The sequence below is a fragment of the Oncorhynchus nerka genome, linkage group LG3 (genome assembly GCF_034236695.1).
Source record: "Oncorhynchus nerka isolate Pitt River linkage group LG3, Oner_Uvic_2.0, whole genome shotgun sequence".
NCBI lineage: Eukaryota > Metazoa > Chordata > Actinopteri > Salmoniformes > Salmonidae > Oncorhynchus > Oncorhynchus nerka.
In genome coordinates, this window is record NC_088398.1 from 39,663,790 (window position 1) to 39,686,538 (window position 22,749).

A 22,749-nucleotide genomic window follows, 5' to 3' on the forward strand; every position below is an offset into this window, starting at 1 on the left:
AATGCTCCATAGTTCCAATATAGCACAAGCAGGCTAATCCATACATGTCATTTTACAGTTAGTCAGCTAAGCTAAATGCTAAAACAAGCAGTGGATCATTTTGAAGGCTAATATTCAACTAAATTATAGCACCACTCGTCTTTCTTTGTTTAAGACAGATAAATATTGGTAGAGCTTAGAGAACCAGAGCATCAACTTTCTTTGAGAGGTTATTTAAAGATATAGCCAACATCAACTAACCATTTATTATAGACTGTGAAGGTATGCCAGCTAGGCCATTTGCTAAACCCAACCAATGCATCATCTGCTTAGACTTAGATACATGATCAGAGATACATCTTACCAAAAAAGTGTTAAAACAAATCCAAATATATTTTATATTTGAGATTCTTCAAAGAAGCCACACTTTGCCTTGATGACAGCTTTGCACAATCTTAGCATTCTCTCAACCAGCCTCTGCTGCAGAGGATAAGTTCATTAGAGTTACCAGCCTCAAAAATTTCAGCCTAAATAAATATTTCACAGAGTTCAAGTAACAGACACATCTCAACATCAACTGTTCAGAGGAGACTGCGTGAATCAGGCCTTCGTGGCCAAATTGCTGAAAAGAAACCACTACTAAAGCACACCAATAAGAAGAAGAGACTTCCTTGGGCCAAGAAACATGAGCAATGGACCGGTGGAAATCTGTCCTTTGGTTTGATGAGTCCAAATGTGTGGTTCCCCCCATGAAGCATGGAGGAGGAGGTGTAATGGTGTGGGGGTGCTTTGCTGGTGACACTGTCAGTGATTTATTTTATTTTATTCAAGGCACACTTAATCAGCATGGCTACCACAGTATTCTGCAGCGAAATACCAACCCATCTAGTTTGCGCTTAGTGGGACTATCATTTGTTTATCAACAGGACAATGACCCAAAACACACCTCCAGACTTTGTAAGGGCTATTTGACCAAGAAGGGGAGTGATTGAGTGCTGCATCAGATGACCTGGCCTCCACAATTACTCGACCTCAACCCAATTGAGATGGTTTGTGATGAGTTGGACCCCAGAGTGAAGGAAAAGCAGCCAACAAGTGCTCAGCATAGTTATTTAACCTCTAGGCAAGTCAGTTAAGAACAAATTATTATTTTGAATGACGGCCTACACAGGCCAAAGTCTGGTCCAATTGTGCACCGCCCTATGGGACTCCCAATCACAGCCGATTGTGATAGATCCTGGATATGTGAAAACTCCTTCAAGACTGTTGGAAAAGGATTCCTCATAAAGCTGGTTGAGAGAATGGAAAGAGTGTACAAAGCTGTCATCAAGGAAAAGGATGGCTACTTTGAAGAATCTAAAATATTTTAATGATTTGTTGAACACTTTTTTTGGTTACTACATTATACTACAATGTAGAAAATATAATAAATTATGAAAAACCCTTGAATGAGTAGGTGTGTCCAATTTCTGGACTGGTAGTGTATACAGTATAGTGAGCAAGCATATTTAGCACACTCCATCCAACAAACTGCTAGGAGCAAAAGGTCTTTAAGCAAATGTTTTCATATTTCTATGGTATTTCATTCATCCTTTATTTATCTAGAAAAGTCAGTTAAGAACAAATTCTTATTTACAATGACGGCCTACGGTGGGTAAACGGTGGGTTTACTGCCTTGTTCAGGGGCAGAATGACAGATGCTTACCTTGTCAGCTCGGGGATTCAGCTCGGGGACTCAATCAAGCAACCTTTCAGTTACTGGCCCAACGCTCTAACCACTAGGCTACCTATGTATGAATTTGTCAAAATTGTGTTTTTTTTAAAGGTTCTCATAAAGGCCAGAAATGTTTTATTTTTGTGATTTAAAGTAACATAACATATGAAAATTAACTCCATTAAACAAACATAATCTCAGATCCATTTGAGATGGAAGTATGATTCAATTATAGTTTAAATGAAGTTGTCTTTTCCAATGTAGTCAACCATTTTTGTGTCAGTGGCCCTTCGAGCCACAACCCATTTGACAGATGTCAGGGATTTGCCTTTAGCAATCTATCATTATTTAACATTTTGTGTGGAGAGAGACCATCAGACAATTCAATATAAGAAGCGTAAAATAAAATAAAAATAGTCGCTCTATTGTGTATAATTGCTTTAGGTGTTATGGTGCCATGCGTACCAGTTAATTGCCGCCACATTTGTTTATTGTTAAGGTTTGCATTAACCAGGGTAGCCTAGTGGTTAGAGTGTTGGACTAGTAACCGAAAGGTTGCAAGTTTAAATCCCCGGGCTGACAAGGTACCAATCTGTCGTTCTGCCCCTGAACAGGCAGTTAACCCACTGTTCCTTGACCGTCATTGAAAATAAGAATTTGTTCTTAACTGACTTGCCTAGTTAAATAAAAGTAAAAAAACATATGCTTGAGTGTTTGTCCTTGTGTACCATAAGTTAATGGAAAAAATGTACCATCCTTCTCTTTGTGAGCTATAAAAACACAATGCAGTTTGCACGTTATCTGAGGATAAGGCTAAATTCAGTAGAAACAAAGCAGCTTGTCACTCTCCTCATCAAGCATATTAAAGCTAGTTAATTCCCTCCGTCAAATGCAACGGATGCTATTACCATTTTCAAGCAGGTAAGCAAATGAGAAACAATTTCTCTGTGTGACAAATTAGCAGCCCTTTTCTTTTACTGAGTTTGCCATTTTGTTGTTGGCCAGCGCCCCTTAAGAGTTTTAACACTGCATTGTTGTGAATAATCTCTTATCTTTTTTTAATTAAAAAAAAGCCTATGTAAGGCGTGATAAAACTTGCCTTAAGTGGTGGAAATGAAACAAAGCTTACTCTTCAGTGATCAGTGTTGGACTTTAAAAGTCTCAGATGTTTACCATTCATGGCAACAGTGTGTGTGGCTGTTAAATCACCATTACCTCAGCTAGCATTATTCAGATAGGGGGGCTAGTCTGACTAAACAGGTCTGATAATTGCTGTAGGAGTGATTTGTGGAGGGTTGGGCAGCCGAACAGCGACTGCTAGATCTTATTAACCTCCGTGTGGGTGTCTTCCAATGGGTGCTGAATAGAATTGACTTAATTTGACAAGCCCAGGTTATTAGAGGCAGTTTGAATGACCTTTAACCACTGACTGTAATGGGTAAAGAAGGGGAAGTGACAGTTGTGACAGTGGTTGTGACAGCAGCTAGGGGATTGGAAAGGCTGCTGTATTGTATTTGTGACCGTGCTACCCTGCTTGGGAGGTGCTATTTTTGTAACTCTATGTACAGATCGGATACATTTGTATGTCTAACTTTTTTTGTATTTCTCGCAGGTCCGGGAGCACCCACTGTGATCTTACACAGCCTCAATAATGCCAGTAAGAACTCAACTTAATCTTCCACAATTGATGGTCATGTCTTGAACTGATTAAAGTAATTGGCAAGATAACTTTGGAACTTTGGTGTTTTGCCAGAACCAACAAGTGTTGAAAGGATGAAAAAAAAAACAGCTAATTTGCTCATTTTGTTCAAATATTGAGGGTTTGCTCTTTAAAATGCCAGTCCCCATCTCACTGTTACCCTTGTTGAAACGACCCCCTCGTTTTATTAATTACATTTTTTTCCTTTACGCCCATGTCCGGATTTCTATCAATGTTTTGTCTTGAATGTTAACAGATGCAGTGGAAAAAAGGCAAGACAGTTTTAATTTGGCAAGGATTATTTGGCCAGACCTTCCAATCCACAACTGAGAACTTTGGAGCCTTTGTGGTTTCATAATGAGAGGCCTATTTATTTTGTGTTTCTATAAAAATGCTGGATAAATTACATTCCATTCAGTTTCCTCTCAGATGGCTAAAACAGAATATACAATAGGCATTCATTTTGTTGTTCCATGTGGAGGAAATTGATTCTTTTAAAATCCACCATTGACAAACAGTTGAATGTATAAGATGTATTTGGAGAAAGTAACATTTCTGCACTGCAGTGGGTCTGATATTTATGCTGCCAGTTGCGACAAGATCAATAGCACACCTAGTCAATTGTACGTCAGACACTGATAATGTTACAGTGGTCGAACTCCGATGCAGGCAGCACTGCATTATTTTGATGTACAACATTTAGTTCTGTCTTAATTGTAGACCAACCAACGTCTTATTATGGGTTAGGAAAAACAATGCATCTGGTTTTATGAGACATTTAATGTCTTGGGCCAAACAATTGGGCCTTGGTTGGTTATCAAGGACAATTGGGCCTTGGTTGGTTATCAAGGACAATTGAACCTTGGTTGGTTATCAAGGACAATTGGACCTTGGTTGGTTATCAAGGACAATTGGGCCTTGGTTGGTTATTAAGGACAATTGGGCCTTGGTTGGTTATCAAGGACAATTGGGCCTTGGTTGGTTATCAAGGACACTGTTCAACACCCACACAAAGGCTGTGCTGGAAAAACCTGAATTTGCCATCGTTTCCATATTTTCTCTGCACTTGAGTTCATAGTTATATTTTTACTTCAGACTTGAAAGATAAGTCTTAACCTTCACGCGCCAACCGTATTGGGACAGATGTAGTATTACTAATTGATTTTGTAACTATTACCCCAGCATGTGGGTTATTCCAGAGAACGATTCAGACAGGATAAATGAATCTAATTCTTACATTTACATTTTACATTTAAGTCATTTAGCAGACGCTCTTATCCAGAGCGACTTACAAATTGGTGCGTTCACCTTAACCTCTTGCCTCTACTTGGGACGCTTGCGTGGACAACACCCTGTCGTTCTCAACTAACATCAAGGCGGTGGCCCGTTCTTGTAGGTTCATGCTCTACAACATCCGCAGAGTACGACCCTGCCTCACACAGGAAGCAGCGCAGGTCCTAATCCAGGCACTTGTCATCTCCCGTCTGGATTACTGCAACTCGCTGTTGGCTGTGCTCCCTGCCTGTGCCATTAAACCCCTACAACTCATCCAGAACGCCGCAGCCCGTCTGGTGTTCAACCTTCCCAAGTTCTCTCACGTCACCCCGCTCCTCCGCTCTCTCCACTGGCTTCCAGTTGAAGCTCGCATCCGCTACAAGACCATGGTGCTTGCCTACGGAGCTGTGAGGGGAACGGCACCTCAGTACCTCCAGGCTCTGATCAGGCCCTACACCCAAACAAGGGCACTGCGTTCATCCACCTCTGGCCTGCTCGCCTCCCTACCACTGAGGAAGTACAGTTCCTGCGCAGCCCAGTCAAAACTGTTCGCTGCTCTGGCCCCCCAATGGTGGAACAAACTCCCTCACGACGCCAGGACAGCGGAGTCAATCACCACCTTCCGGAGACACCTGAAACCCCACCTCTTTCAGGAATACCTAGGATAGGATAAAGTAATCCTTCTCACCCCCCTTAAAATATTTAGATGCACTATTGTAAAGTGGCTGTTCCACTGGATGTCTTAAGGTGAACGCACCAATTTGTAAGTCGCTCTGGATAAGAGCGTCTGCTAAATGACTTAAATGTAAATGTAAATGTAACTAGAGCTCTGGAAATGCAAATGCACTACGCTAAATGCTAATAGTATTAGTTAAAACTCAAAAGTTCATTAAAATACACATGCAGGGTATCAAATTAAAGCTACACTCGTTGTGAATCCAGGCAACAAGTCAGATTTTTAAAATGCTTTTCGGCGACAGCATGAGAAGCTATTATCTGATAGCATGCACCAATACACTACAACAGAAAAGCACAGCAGGGGACGTAAACAAAATAATTAGCATTTCGGCGTTACACAAACCGCACAATAAAATAGAAAACAGTCATTACCTTTCACCATCTTCTTTGTTGGCACTCCTAGATGTCCCATAAACACTATTGGGTCTTTATTTCGATTAAATCGGGCCATATAAAGCCAAGATATCGTTATATGTAGACTGTGTGATAAACGAAAAAAACAGCGATTTCACAACGTAACGTCATTTTTTAAAATTCTAAAAGTAGACGATAAACTTTCACAAAACACTTCGAAATACGTTTGTAATGCTACTTTAGGTATTAGTAAACGTTAATAAGCGATAAAAATCATCCGTAGGCGATGTAAATATCATTAGCTGTCGTCTTGGAAAAAATTTCAGGAGAGAGCTCTTCCGGAATGATCTGGGCGGAGACCGGAGGTAAGTCGTGCCCCTCTTTCGGTTCAACCGAGAATCAAAGATGATTCAATTCACAAGACTCTAGACAACATGGGGATGCTGTGGGAGTTGAATGCTCGGTCTTATCTAATTCGGCTCACTGTTAACAATTGCTGGAAGTGGCGCAAGGATATTTATTTCCATTTTCTGTGATCAGGTTTTCCTGCGCTTTCCGATGTAACGCACGTTATGTAATAGCCAAAGTCGTGATTTAACCAGTTTTAAAAACGTCCGAGGGTTTCCTATCCACACATTCTAACCATATGAACGTACTATATTCCTGGCATGAGTAGCAGGGCGCTGAAATGTTGCGCGATTTTTAACAAAATGTTCAAAAAAGTAGAGGGTCGACTGAAGAGGTTAAGACATCCAGTGGAACAGCTACTTTACAATAGTGCATCTAAATCTTTTAAGGGGGGGGGGGGTGAGAAGGATTACTTTATCCTATCCTAGGTATTCCTGAAAGAGGTGGGGTTTCAGGTGTCTCCGGAAGGTGGTGATTGACTCCGCTGTCCTGGCGTCGTGAGGGAGTTTGTTCCACCATTGGGGGGCCAGAGCAGCGAACAGTTTTGACTGGGCTTCTTAAACTTTTTCATTCAATTGACTCATGACGGAAGCCTGGAGGTTTTTCAACATGTGTGGACTATAATGAGCTACACTGATAACTCGTGCTTGGCTGCCAAATGTAAAGGTAATACTATTTAAATTGAGGTAGTGTGATCATAATTATTATTTTAGCAATCTATGTTAGACATACTTTTTGATTGCACATTTAGGTAAACTGACGCATTTGGCAACGTTCAAGTTCAATCCATTGGCACAAAGTGTATAAACAAAAATATTCACTGAGAGTTGAATGTAGGCTATTCATATGAAATATATGCACCTTTTGTTTTAAGCACCAAGCGTTCAAATCCGTTCTTCTTTCCTTGCTCAAACTGCGAGCAGAACCTTTCAAACTTTCTCAGACAACATAAGGACGTCGGAACGCACGGGATTAGTATTATCAGGACCTTGGAGTTTGTCAACAAAATAAATAAAAATGTTTTTGTGCTCTTGCACATGATTACATTATCCGACTTCCCCCAGTAAAACTTACCTTGTTCAAAAAGTGTTATAAGTCTAATATAAAGGTCATTCAGAAAGTATTCACACCCTTTGACATTGTCCACATTTTGTTGTGTTACAGCCTGAATTTAAAATGGATTAAATAATGTGTTATTTTGCCACAGATTTTAAATGTAAAGCTGAAATCTTGAGTAAATAATTATTCAACCTCTTTATGGCAAGCCTAAAGGAATAAAAATGTGCTTAACAAGACACATAAGTGGTCTCACTATGTATACAATAAGGGTTAACATGATTTTTGAATGATTGCCCCATCTCTGTACCCCACATTTACAATTATCTGTAAGGTCCCTTAGTCAAGTAAGGTCCCTTAGTCAAACACAGCTTACGACAAAGACAAGGGAGGTTGTCCAATGCATCGCAAAGAAGGACACCTATTGGTAGATGGTAAAAAAAAGACACTGAATATCCCTTTGAGCATTGTGAAGTTATTAATTATGCTTTGGGTGGTGTATGACCCTGTCACTACAAAGATACAGGCATCCTTCCTAATTCAGATGCGAGGAAGGAAACATCTCAGGCATTTCACCATGAAGCCAATGGTGATTTTAAAACAGTTAGAGTTTAATGGCTGTGATAGGAGAAAACGGAGGATGGATCAACAACATTGTAGTTATTCCACAATACTAACCTAAATGACAGAGTGAAAAGAAAGAAGCCTTTACAGAATAAAACATATTCCAAAACATGCATCCGTCCTGCACTTAATAAGTTAAACTGAAGAAAATGTGGCAAAGCAATTCACGTCGAGTCCTAAATACAAAGTGTTATGTTTGGGGCAAATCCAATACAACACATTACTGAGTAGCATGGGCACCATATTTTCATAGCGGTGGCTGTATCATGTTATTGGAATGTTTTGCAATTATTAAGGACTGGGGAGTTTTTCAGGACAACATTTTTTCAGAATGGAGCTAAGCGCAAACAAAATCCTAGAGTAAAACCTGGTTCATTCTGCTTTCCACTGGGAAATGAATTCCCCTTTCATCAGGACAATAACCTAAAAGTCCAAATCCACACTGGATTTGCTTACTAAGAAGACAGTGAATGTTCCTGAGTGGCCAGGTTTTGATTTATATCCACTTGAACATCTATGGCAAAATGTTTTTCTAACAATGATCGACAACCAATTTGACAGAGCTTGAAATTTTTTTACAAAAATAATAGGGAAATGTGGCACAATCCAAGTGTGGAAAGCTCTTAGAGACTTACCTAGAAAGACTCACAGCTGTAATTTTTCAATAATTTTGCTAACATTTCTAAAAACATGTTTTCGCTTTGTCACTATGGTGTATTGTGTGTAGAAGTGTGCATTTGATTCAATTTAATCCATTTTGAATTCAGGCTGTAGCACAACACAATGTGGAATAATTCATGTGTATGAATACTTTCTGAAGAGGCACTGTAATTCCACTTTCTTCCAAGAGCACTAAGATAAAAGGCCCACCAGTGGTGTAGTGGAGAAGTGGATATAATTCTGCAATACTTTTCGCAAACAACACACCAGGCGCAGGAAAGGCGCCCTGTGTGAAAAATGATATTAGAAACAGTGACATGTATTCTGAATGACCTAAAATGACAAATACCATATTGGTCTTTGACAGTCAAGCCAACCCAAGGCAGCAGCTACTTTTCCTGGGGTCCGGCAAAATTAAGGCAGTTATACAATTTTTAAAACATCACGATACATTCAGGCCCATACTCTACTACCACATACAGTGAGGGAAAAAAGTATTTGATCCCCTGCTGATTTTGTACGTTTGCCCACTGACAAAGAAATAATAATCTTATTTGAACAGTGAGAGACAGAATAACAACAACAAAAATGCAGAAAAACACATGTCAAGAATGTTATAAATTGATTTGCATTTTAATGGGGGAAATAAGTATTTGATCCCCTCTCAATCAGAAAGATTTCTGACTCCCAGGTGTCTTTTAGACAGGTAACGAGCTGAGATTAGGAGCACACTCTTAAAGGGAGTGCTCCTAATCTCAGTTTGTTACCTGTATAAAAGACACCTGTCCACAGAAGCAATATATCAATCAGATTCCAAACTCTCCACCATGGCCAAGACCAAAGAGCTCTCCAAGGATGTCAGGGACAAGATTGTAGACTTACACAAGGCTGGAATGGGCTACAAGACCATCGCCAAGCAGCTTGGTGAGAAGGTGACAACAGTTGGTATGATCATTCTCAAATGGAGGAAACACAGAATAACTGTCAATTTCCCTCGGCCTGGGGCTCCATGCAAGATCTCACCTCGTGGCGTTGCAATGTTCATGAGAACGGTGAGGAATCAGCCCAGAACTACACGGGAGGATCTTGTCAATCATCTCAAGGCAGCTGGGACCATAGTCACCAAGAAAACAATTGGTAACACACTACACCGTGAAGGACTGAAATCCTGCAGCGCCCGCAAGGTCCCCCTGCTCAAGAAAGCACATATACATTCCCGTCTGAAGTTTGCAAATGAACATCTGAATGATTCAGAGGACAACTGGGTGTTGTGGTCAGATGAGACCAAAATGGAGCTCTTTGGCATCAACTCAACTCGCCGTGTTTGGAGGAGGAGGAATGCTGCCTATGACCCCAAGAACACCATCCCTGCCGTCAAACATGGAGGTGGAAACATTATGCTTCGGGGGTGTTTTTCTGCTAAGGGGACAGGACAACTTCACCGATGGACGGGGCCATGTACCGTAAAATCTTGGGCGATAACCTCCTTCCCTCAGCCAGGGCATGTGTCTGTGCCTATGTTGATAAGCTGAAGGTACACCCATGCATACCCCACAAGACATGCCACCAGAGGTTTCTTCACTGTCCTGCGGTTCCATAAGGTGTATTTTTACCTGCTTTTTTAATCTGATTTTTAATCTGATTCTACTGCTTGTATCAATTACCTGATGTGGAATAGAGTGCCATGTAGTCATGGACAGTGAAGAAACCTCTGATGGCATGTCTTGTGGGGTATGCATGGGTGTCCGAGCTGTGTGCTAGTATGTTAAACAGGCAGCTCGGTACCTTCACCTTATCAACACCTCTTACAAAATCAAATAATGAGGAAGTCAATCTCTCTTCCACTTTCAGCCATGAGAGATTGACATTCATGTCATTAATGTTAGCTCTCTGCATACTTTTAATGGCCAGCCATGCTGCCCTGTTCTGAGCCAAATGCAATTTTCCCAAGTTTTCCCAACCCTCATTGTGGCACCTGACGACACGACTGAACAGTGGTCCAGGTGCGACAAAACCAGGGCCTGTAGGACCTGCCTTGTTGATAGTGTTGTTAAGAAGGCAGAACAGCGCTTTATTATGGACAGACTTCTCCCCATCTTAGCTACTGTTATATCAATATGTTTTGACCATGACAGTTTACAATCCAGGGTTACTCCAAGCAGTTTAGTCACCTCAACCTGCTCATTTTTCACATTATTCATTACGAGATGAAGTTGAGGTTTAGTGAATGATTTGTCCAAAATACAATGCTTTTAGTTGAGGCCACACACACTTTCTAGTAGGCTTAAATTGAAGAAGTGGCAAATAGGAGTGGCAATATCGTCCACTATTATCCTAAGTAATTTTCCATCCAGATTGTCAGACCCCGGTGGCTTGTCATTGTTGATAGACATTTTTTCACCTCTTCCACACTGACAAAAGTGCAATTCTTGTCTTTCATTATTTGGTCAGATATACTTGGATACTTGTCAGCGTTTGTTGCTGAGTTTGTTTATCTTGCCAATGAAAAAGTAATTAAAGTAGTTTGCAATATCAGTGGGTTTTGTGATAAATGAGCCATCTGATTCAATGAAGGATGGAGCCGGGTTGGCTTTTTCCCCCGAAATGTAATTTAAGGTGCTCCAAAGCTTTTTACTATCATTCTTTATATCATTTATCTTTGTGTCATAGTATAGTTTATTTTTATTGTTATTTAGCTTAGTCACATGACTTCTTCATTTGCCGTATGTTTGCCAATCATTTGGGTTGCCAGATGTATTTGCCATACTTTTTGCCTCATCCCTCTCAACCATACAATTTTTCAATTCCTTATCAATCCAAGGGGATGTAACAGTTTTTACTGTCATTTTCTTAATGGGTGTGTGCTTATTAGAAACTGGAATAAGCAATTTCATAAATGTGTCAAGTGCAGCGTCTGGTTGCACCTCATTACACACCACAGACCAGCAAATATTATTTACATCAACAACAGTGCTAACAGTGTAACTCTGGTTCATAGACTCATGATTACTGCATCCCATAGCTGTAGGATTAACACAGGTATTCAGGGCAATTAGGGGGACATAAATTAAGTTGTGTCTTCCAACACCCCTAGGATAATGTACATTTAATGCAGCATTATGACAACTCATTTTCACAATGGTAGGGATAAGCTGAGCTGGTCTTGGGTCATTGATAAGTTATTGTTTCAACGCAGCCTTGAAATGCGTGGACAGGGTCCAGGAGCCAAGATGATTTGGATGGACTCTGTCATTCCTGTAGAGTATCTTCTGTTTCCAGAAGGTGACAAAGTTATATATAAAGTGACTCCAGCAAAGCTACATTAATCTTTTAGCCAGATGTGTAAGGACAGTAGACTGCTGAATATTTCACACTTGCGGCCCCATGATGGTACTGGATCTGAAATGATTGGCCATTTTTTGGAGTCTTTTAATGCTAAAATCAGTTCTTTAAAATCCATTTTCAGATGTTCCAAGCTAGCACTCCTGATGTCGTTTGACCCCACATGGACTACGACAGTGTCAGCTCCCGGCATCTGTGGTAGAACAGTCGGAAGCAGCCTTGTGACGTCCTGTACTCGTGCTCCTGGGTAGCACAGGGTTTTTGCCTTGGGGACCAAGATGTTTCTCAACATAGAGCTGCCTATGATGACAGCTGGTGATGTTGAATGGGCCAGTCTCTCAGGCATCTTCATGGTCTGATGAGGGTGGAAGCTCCGCGGATCTAAACCCGAGGTAGAAGCTACAAGAGAGGGAGACAGAACAGAGGATGAAGACGCAGGTACCTCCGGATCCGATCTTGAATGGGAAGCCCCCAAGAAGACCCACATTGCCAGAGGACGCTGTCTTCGACTTCCACGGCGAGTGACGTATCTCCATGGCTGGTTGGTTGGGTCGAGAACAGCTCCATTCTCCAGGGAAGAGGGAGACCGCTTCGGGGATGAAACCCTGCTGGGCACCGTCCAGTCGGCTGTGGAGAGCCGACACGGAGGCGACACGTCAACCAGACCAGAGCGGCGTCCGGCTACTGGGGTGGAAGAAAAATAAAAAGTAGGCAGGCATGGATTCCCCAGTATCTTTTGTAGGTTTGCTACTTACTTGCTAATAAGAGTAGTCAATTTTCCCCTGTAGTTCTCCGCAAGCAAACAGTAACTACATTGAAAGTCAGCGGACTAATATTGTCCCAGAATAATGCAAAGTAAACACAGCTCCTGCAGCCTGGAAACATTCAATAGCGACCTCCATTTGAGACCGCTGAGCCAGCTAGGCTAGCTGGGCTTCCGTGTCTCTACCCCTCTGCGGAATCTGGAGGTTTCCCGGGACAGACAGCAGCAACTCACAGCAATCTAAGAGCAGCTGAGCCTCAGGATCCAAAATAAAATAAAAGTATATAAAAACAATAAACCGAGGTCTCTCGTTCAGCTTTCAGCGTTCAACAGCGTTCAAGGCCTACCTTCAAACTCAGTGCCTCTTTGCTTGACATCATTGGAAAATCAAAAGAAATCAGCCAAGACCTCAGAAAAAAATGGTAGACCACCACAAGTCTGATTCATCCTTGGGAGCAATTTCCAAATGCCTGAAGGTACCACTTTCAGCTGTACAAACAACAGTATGCAAGTATAAACACCATGGGACCATGTAGCCGTCATTCCACTCAGGAAGGAGACGTGTTCTGTCTCCTAGAGATGAACATACTTTGGTGCGAAAAGTGCAAATCAATCCCAGAACAACAGCAAAGGACCTTGTGAAGATGCTGGATGAAACAGCTACAAAGTATCTATATCCACAGTAAAACAACTCCTATATCGACAACCTGAAAGGTCGCTCAGCAAGGATGAAGCCACTGCTCCAAAACGGCCATAAAAAAGCAAGACTACGTTTTGCAATTGTACATGGGGACAAAGATTGTACTTTTTGGAGAAATGTACTCTGGTCTGATGAAACAAAACTAGAACTGTTTGGCCATAATGACCATCGTTATGTTTGGAGGAAAAAGGGGGACGCTTGGAAGCCGAAGAACACCATCCCAACCGTGAAGCACAGGTGGCAGCATCATGGTGTGCTTTGCTTCAGGAGAGACGGGTGCATTTCACAAAATAGATGGCTTCACAAAGAAGGAAAATTATGTGGATATATTAAATGTTGTTAAATGTTAAAGCTTGGTCGCAAATGGTCTTCCAAATGGACAATGACCCAAGCATACTTCCAAAGTAGTGGCAAAATGGTTTAAGGACAACAAAGTCAAGGTATTGGAGTGGCCATCACAAAGCTCTGACCTCAATCCTATAGAAACTTTGTGGGCAGAACTGAAAAGGCATGTGCGAGCAAGGAGGCCTGCAAACCTGACACAGTTACACCAGCTCTGTCAAGAGGAATGGGCCAAATTTCACCCAACTTACTGTGGGAAGCTTGTGGAAGGCTACCTGAAATGTTTGACCCAAGTTAAACAATTTAAAGGCAATGCTACCAAATACTAATTGAGTGTATGTAAACTTCTGACCCACTGGGAATGTGATGAAAGAAATTAAAGCTGAAATAAATCATTCTCTCTCTATTATTATTCTGACATTTCACATTCTTAAAATTAAGTGGTGATCCTATCTGACCTAAGACAGGGATTTTTTATTATGATTAAATGTCAGGAATTGTGAAAAACTGAGTTTAAATGTATTTGGCTAAGGTGTATGTAAACTTCCGAACTCAACTGTTCGTCATGCTCAGATGTACTGTGCTGGTCTGGATATTTTTTTCACATTGACCTTTCTAGCGGGGTTCAAGCCATTATGGTGGATACATATCCAGGCCACCTCGTCTGGACTTGTCTTGGCATGGCTCAGTGTCAGTTTAGTCCTGCAGTGTGTAAACCACCATTTGTGTTCTCATGTTCTGTTCCTACAGTACCTCTCTTTACACTACAGAACCAATCTGAACTAGGTTGGCCTAGTTAGCCATTCACTACAGTTGCTGAAAGCCTGCAACTGTGCTGAAATTGAAATTGTGAAAATAATAAATTAGAGCCCTAAGTGTAAAAATGGGTTCAGTGACTGTGCTGCATAATAAGGCTAATAAGCTGCACTCTACCCTAGCAAGATAAAATATGTTTGGATGGAATTACAGAATATGCAGTAGGCCTAATGCATGAATATACCAAGATGTACTCAAGGAGTTTGACAGATTAGGTAGCTTTAACACATTTGACTTTATGTGATATTCATACTTGTCAACATTTAAACACCACAACTGTTACGATGTTAAACATATATAATATTTACCAAATACATATGCGTAGTTTTGGCATTTAGAGTTTCATGTCAACATTTTAACAGTACAGTACATCTCAGTATGTAGGCCTACGGTGTTTCTATCAAAATGCATTTTCAACAAACATCAAAGACACGAGATTGAGAGATGGATAGAGAGGAGGGGGGGGGGAGTGAGAGGGAGAGAGAGGGGTTTCTGTGCATCCACTTTGTCCCTCTAATTAGCATACCATATCTGCAAAAGAACTCAGTGCAGCGACATCACCCTGGCTCAACACCAGCACGCGACACTTTACTTGCTCCTGCTCCAGACATGCCAAAAATGAGTCTGCGTGCTCTACCATGTCTTTAACTTCCGTTTCACAATTGTCACGAGGAGCACACTTCAAATGTTTGTTATGCACAGACAAGGCGCCACCTATCAAAAAATCTTTGATTGAACCAAAGTAAAGTTCTGAATGACCAGCCAATCAGAGCCATTTCAGCTGCTGTTCACGTGAACATTATTACTGTGTTGGCCATTCTTAAATGTAACGTTTGCATTTATCCACGTGATTGGATTAGCCAAATATTTTACGTGTTTTGCTCTTGTGTAGGCTACTTTGTGCATGATTTCTCTATTGTACTACATCATTGATACGGTGGTATACCTTCTACTACACTACCTGTGGCCCGTGTTGTGGACACTTCTAAAACGTATGCAACTTTTTCTCTCAACATAGATTACTACATCCTTGAGAACAACTCTTTACTGAAGGCGGCTTTGAAGATCAAGAGGATTCAAATGACGGACTTCAGAACAATCCAGATAGAACATTTTGGTAAAAAGGATACTTTTCGCTACTTACTTTTTTTTGTTGGATCAGTTTCTGTTTCTATTATTCTAAGGTTATTGCTAATGGCTGCTTTCTCTGCTCAGATCTTCCTTTGAAGATCTCCTACCCACCAGACTTTTCTGAATCACGTCACTATGGCCTGCTTCTGGTCGTGTACGTATCTCCTTCAGTGTCTGTGCACACATTTTTTTAAATATTCTATTATGGTTGGTGCGGACCCCATCACGAGAGCCAGACTGTCTTTATGATGCCCATAGTAGGACTGCCTCAAGCACCGTTTTATTCTGTCATTTGTCTCTTTAAATTCAGCGATGGCTCCCCTGGTGGCCAGGCTGTGAGCGACCGATTCATTCTGGACTGGGACTCGGTTCTGGTCAGCTCGGATAACATCATTGTGGCTCGTCTAGACGGCAGAGGGAGTGGCTTCCTGGGCCAGAGGGTTCTACACGAGGTCCACCAACGTTTGGGGACAGTAGAGGTGCAGGATCAAATCTCAGCTGTGGAGTATGTACCAGTTTGATCCTTTCCCATTGAGTCTAATTTAATTTGAATTTAATTCAATAAATCATAGAATGCATGGCAATTTAACAATTTGCTTACATTTTCTATTTAACTGAATTTGGCAAACAACTTTAAACATCTTTAGGAACTGTATTCATGTTACTGTATTCCATTCTATGATATCATACTGTGTAACTTGGGCATCCTCTCAATATTGTTTATTTCAGATACATGTTGACCTTCCCGTACATTGATCGTACACGGATAGGAGTATTTGGGAGGGTAAGATTCTATTGACAAATTCTCTCACAGAGGCTCCAGCTTGCTTGTCTCAAGTTGATTTGAATGACTTTAGGAGACACACAAACTCAACATGTTAGTACAAACTTTCACTTTATTTGCTGGCTGTGCCCCATGATTTAAAATTTAACAAATATTTGTATTTTATTTTGGTTACTTTTTTTTTTTTTCAGGGTTATGGTGCCTATATTACATTAATGATGCTCAAATCAACAGACAGCCTGTTAAAATGTTCCGTAGCAATGTCCCCAGTCACAGACTGGAAACTTTATGGTGAGTAGAAGCTTGAATGTAAAATATTTGTTGGTGTTAACCTTAATGACCTTTTATGATGACTTTTATGACAGTCTTAATGACTGCTTTAATATGTTTAAAGTAAAGTGTTCTCGACAAGTTAGATGCAAGATTTTAAAGACTCATCTATTATGATTTCATGTTCTTGTCACTTATATGTATTAAGCACAAACAGTCTTTCTCATGTTATGAAATAGGCATCACAATCTGTGGTGTCATAGACCTGCATTGGGTCCAATTGGGTCTAACAGGACTTTCGGCCATCCCAATCTTTGATTGGTTCCAGAAATTACACTTCACATCAATAGATAGAAGGGTAGGAAAGGAGAGGTGACAGAAGGGTTGATACCTGAGTAGGGGATTCTTCTCACATGGGTCACCATTTATGGAGGTGATGGTCTTATTTGTAAGAAATTCCTCAATAAGGAATTAGGATATTGTTCAAATGTCACATTAAAATGAAACATTGCAACACCTGAGTCACAGAGAGAGACCAAAAATGACTGAAGATTAAACCACAGAGTATCATAAGATCTCACTGGCTACTTATGCACTTTTATGTCTTAAAGTAACATTGTTAAATTGTTTGATTTCATATTCATCATCTCCAGCACCACCCCAACTACAACATATGTGAAAATGGCACGTTTGTATGTTTTTTTTGGAAAAAAGATAAGAGGAAGATAAGTGTTTCTAATGATATCAACCAATTAGTAGACTATCAGTAGGCAAATAGTAGACAAATGCGGGGTGGCAGGTAGCCTAGTGGTTAAAGCGTTGGGCCAGTAATCAAATGGTTGCATGGCTGATTAATTAGGGCCGATTTCAAGTTTTCATAACAATCGGTAATCAGCATTTTTGGATGCTGATTATGGCCGATTACATTGCATTCCATGAGGAAACGGCGTGGCAGGCTGACCACCTGTTACGCGAGTGCAGCAAGGAGCCAAGGTAAGATGCTAGCTAGCATTACACTTGTTTTATAAAAAAAACTATCTTCACATAATCACTAGTTAACTGCACATGGTTGATGATATTACTAGGTTAATTAGCTTGTCCTGCGTTGCATATAATCAATGCAGTGCCTGTTAAGTTATCATCGAATCACAGCCTACTTCGCCAAACGGGTGACGATTTAACAAAAGCGCATTTGCGAAAAAAGCACAATCGTTGCACGAATGCATCTAACCATAAACATCAATGCCTTTCTTAAAATCAATACACAGAAGTATTTTTTCTTTAACCTGCGTAGTTAGTTAAAATAAATTCATGCTAGCAGACAATATTAATAACTAGGGAAATTGTGTCACTTCTCTTGCATTCATTGTATGCAGAGTCAGGGCATATGAAACAGTTTGGGCCGCCTGGCTCGTTGCGAACTAATTTGCCAGAATTTTACAAAGTTATGACATAACATTGAAGGTTGTGCAATTTAACAGCAATATTTAGACTTAGGGTTGTCACCTGTTCGATAAAATACGGAAAGGTTCCGTATTTCACTGAAAGAATAAACGTTTTGTTTTCGAAAGGATAGTTTCCGGATTTGACCATATTAATGACCAAAAGCTCGTATTTCTATGTTCGTTATATTATAATTAAGTCTATGATTTGATATTTGATAGAGCAGTCTGACTGAGCGGTGGTAGGCAGCAGCAGGCTAATAAGCATTCATTCAAACTTTACTGTGTTTGCCAGCAGCTCTTATCAATGCTTGATTCCTGCGCTGTTTATGACTTCAAGCATATCAGCTCCTGAGATTCGGCTGGCAATACTAAAGTGCCTATTAGAACATCCAATAGTCAAAGGTATATGAAATACAAATGGTATTGAGAGAAATAGTCGACACGTCATAATTCCTATAAAAACTACAACCTAAAACTTCTTAACTGGGAATATTGAAGAACTGGGAATATTGAACCACCAGCTTTCAGTTGAAGTTGGAAGTTTACATACACTTAGGTTGGAGTCATTAAAACCCATATTTCAACCACTCCACAAATTTCTTGTTAATTAACAAACTAAAGTTTTGGCAAGTAGGTTAGGACATCTACTTTGTGCATGACATAAGTAAATTTTCCTTTTTTTTACAGACAGATTATTTCACTTATAATTCAAAGTATCACAATTCCAGTGGGTCAGAAGTTTACATACACTAAGTTGACTGTGCCTTTAAACAGATTGGAAAATTCCAGAAAATTATGACATGGCTTTAGAAGCTTTTGATAGGCTAATTGACATCATTTGAGTCAATTGGAGGAGTACCTGTGGATGTATTTCAATGCCTACCTTCAAACTCAGTGCCTCTTTGCTTGACATCATGGGAAAATCAAAAGAAATCAACCAAGAACTCAGAAAACAAATTGTAGACTTCCACAAACCCGGTTCATCCTTGGGAGCAATTTCCAAATGCCTGAAGGTACCACTTTCAGCTGTACAAACAATAGTAGGCAAGTATAAACACCATGGGACCACGCAGCCGTCATACCGCTCAGGTAGGAGACGTGTTCTGTCTCCTAGAGATGAACGTACTTTGGTGCGAAAAGGGCAAATCAATCCCAGAACAGTAGTAAAGGACCTTGTAAAGATGCTGGAGGAAACAGGTACAAAGTATCCATATCCACAGTAAAACGAGTCCTATATCGACATAACCCTGGTCTGATGAAACAAAAATAGAACTGTTTGAATTGGCCAAAATTCACATAACTTATTGTGGGAAGCTTGTGGAAGGCTACCCGAAAAGTTTGACCCAAGTGAAACAATTTAAAGGCAATGCTACCAAATACTAATTGAGTGTATGTAAACATCTGACCCCCTGGGAATGTTATGAAAGAAACAAAAGCTTAAATAAATCATTCTCTACTATTATTCTGACATTTCTCATTCTTAAAATTAGTGAACTAAGACGGAATTTTTGCTAGGATTAAATGTCAGGAATAGTGAAAAACTGAGTTTAATTGTATTTGGCCAAGGTGTATGTAAACTTCTGACTTCAACTGTGTGTTCTGAGCAAGGAACCTAAACTTGAGCTTTTTTACATGGCACACATTGATTGCACTTTTACTTTCTTCTCCAACACTGTATTTTTGCATTATTTAAACCAAATTGAGCATGTTTCATTATTTATTTGAAACTAAATATACTTTATGTTTTATATTAAGTTAAATAAAAGTGTTCATTCAGTATTGTTGTAATTGTCAATTTTACAAATATATATACGTATATATACTAAAAATCGGCCGATTAATCGGTATATGCTTTTTTTGTTGGTCCTCCAATAATCGGTATCGGTATCGAAGAATCATAATCAGTCGACCTCTAGCTGCTAGATCGAATCCCCAAGCTGACAAGGTAAAACTCTGTCATTCTGCCCCTGAATTAAGCAGTTAACCCACCTTTCTTAGGCTGTCATTGTAAATAAGAATTTGTTCTTTACTGACTTGCCTGGTTAAATATAGGTCAAATAAAAAAGTTGCCTACTCATAATTGGTTAAAATCACATGATGTCATTGAAAACATTTATCTTCCCCTATCTTATTTTACTACAAAACATTGAAACGCAAAATGTTCACATGTTAATGTGCCGGTGGTGCTGGAGATATGAAGTTATGATATGAATATGAAGTTGAATAATTGTGTAACCCCCCCCCACATTATTTTATCCATTTAGTTTGGATGCAGAATGACAGACATCACTTTTTGTGTAGCGTCAGCAAAAGTAACACTTAGCTCACCTGAAGCACTGAAACACTGTCTGTACCTGCCACCTTTTTAGAGTGTATCGCTTTCTATTTGAACAGCATCAGCATTTTCTGAGCGGTACCTTGGCATGCCATTACGGGACGACAGCAGATATCAGGTGCGTTTGTTTACCGCCTCCCTGCTCTTGTTTGCCGCCTTGTTTAGCTCTTTGAAAGCTCCACGTCGTAGCATCAAATACGTGCCTATAGTTAAGCCCCCACAGTTACAGAATGTCACTACCATCAAAGTCAGAGGTACTGAGTTTTTTCCCCATTTTCTTTTTATGATGCTTCCAGAGCACAGAGACATTGTCACTCATCTCTTACGGTAAATGTGGCACATTAGCTTATTAAATCTCACTACGTTAGTGTTTTGACGAGCAGCTGAAGGGGGTCATCTGACTTTCCCAGACTCCCCTAAGGTGTGGACCTGGTGCTGTGTCAAACAGCTGGCTCAGTTACACTGATAAGAAAGACAGAACAGTCAGGACTTCTGGACAAAATAAGTCAACTAACTTGGTATAGACACTGTTTATTTATATGACTGCAATTTGTACAGCAAACTAATTGAAATAAGCCATTATATCAGAAACAACACAAACTCTCTCCAACCAATACGGATTGTGCACATAACCCTCAATCTGATTTACATGACATTCACGTCCGTTAGGGACAAGATAATTTATCACAGTATCCATACCGCAGTAATAAAGTACTGTATGTACCATTGAAATACACACTGAGTGTACAAAACATTAAGAACACCTTTCCTAATATCGAGTTGCACCCCCCACTTTTGCCCTCAGAACAGCCTCAATTCATCGGGGCATTGACTCTACAAGGTGTCGAAAGCATTCCACAGGGATGCTGGCCCATGATTACTCCAATGCTTCCCACAGTGGTGTAAAGTTGGCTGGATGTCGTTTGGCAGGTGGACCACTCTTGATTCACACGAGAAACTGTTGAAACTCCTGAAAACCCAGGAGCGTTGCAGTTCTTGACACAAACCGGTGCGCCTGTCACCTACTACCATTCAAAGGTACTTAAATATGTTATCATCAAACTTTATTTGCCACATGCGTCGAATACAACAAGTGTAGACTTTACAGTGAAATGCTTACTTACATGCCCTTAACCAACAGTGCAGCTCAAGAAGAAGGAAATATTTACCAAGTAGGCTAAAATAAAAATTAATAATATCAAGTAACACAATATGAATAACAATAACGAGGCTATATACAGGGGGCACCGGTACCGAGTGTGCAGGGGTACAGGCTAGTTGAGGAAATCGCTACATGTAGGTGGGTGCGAAGTGACTTTGCATAGGTAGCAAACAAACAGCGAGTAGCAGCAGTTTACAAGAGGGGGGGTCAAAGTAAATTGTCCGGTGTCTTTTTTTTAATGAATTGTTCAGCAGCCTAATGGCTTGGGGGTAGAAGCTGTTGAGGAGCCTTTTGGTCCTAGACTTGGCGCTCCGGTACAGCTTGCCGTGCTTGCCGCTTGCAGTCGTCAGCAAACTGAATGATGGTGTTGGAGTCGTGTTTCGCCATGCAGTCTTGGAGGAACAGGGAATACAGGAGGGGACTAAGTACACACCCATTATGGGCCCCAGTGTTAAGGATCAGCATGGCGGAAGTGTTGTTGCCTACTCTTACCACCTGGGGGAGCCCGTGAGGAAGTCCAGGATCCAGTTGCAGATGGAGGTGTTTAGTCCCAGGGTCCTTAGCTTAGTGATGAGCTTCGTGGGCACTATGGTGTTGAACGCTGAGCTGTAGTCGATGAACAGCATTCTCACATAGGTGGTCCTTCCAATTGAGATTGCGTCATCTGTGGATATGTTGGTGTGCAAATTGGAGTGGGTCTAGGGTGTCCAGGAGGATGCTCTTGATGTGAGCCATGACTTTTCAAAGCACTTCATGGCTACCGTCGTGAGTGCTACGGGGCGGAAATCATTTAGGCAGGTTACCTTCGCTTCCTTCGGCACAGGGGCTGTGGTGGTCTGCTTGAAACATGTAGGTATGACAGACTCGGCCAGGGAGAGGTTGAAAATGTTAGTGAAGAAACTTAACAGTTGGTCCGCGCATGCTTTCAGTACACTTTCTGGTAATCCGTCTGGCCCAGCGGCTTTGTGAATGTTGACCTGTTTAAAGGTTTGGTTCACATAGGCTACCGAGAGCAATATCACAGTCATCCAGAACAGCTGGAGCTCTTGTACATGCTTCAGTGTTGCTTGCCTCGAAGCGAGCATAACAGGCATTTAGCTCGTCTGGTAGGCTCGTGTCACTGGGCCGCTTGTGTCTGGGTTTCCCTTTTTT

General features: G+C 40.8%; 1 protein-coding gene across 1 annotated transcript in view; it reads left to right on the top strand.

Annotated features, from left to right (window-relative positions):
• Positions 1 to 22,749, top strand: part of LOC115107764 (inactive dipeptidyl peptidase 10-like) — a 104,867-nt gene that overhangs the window by 62,309 nt on the left and 19,809 nt on the right. The window contains exons 13-19 of the mRNA XM_029631387.2: positions 3,306 to 3,350; positions 15,489 to 15,587; positions 15,686 to 15,755; positions 15,912 to 16,106; positions 16,331 to 16,385; positions 16,577 to 16,676; positions 20,495 to 20,553. Coding sequence (XP_029487247.2) covers positions 3,306 to 3,350; positions 15,489 to 15,587; positions 15,686 to 15,755; positions 15,912 to 16,106; positions 16,331 to 16,385; positions 16,577 to 16,676; positions 20,495 to 20,553 — 623 coding nt within the window. The remainder of the gene's footprint in view (positions 1 to 3,305; positions 3,351 to 15,488; positions 15,588 to 15,685; positions 15,756 to 15,911; positions 16,107 to 16,330; positions 16,386 to 16,576; positions 16,677 to 20,494; positions 20,554 to 22,749) is intronic.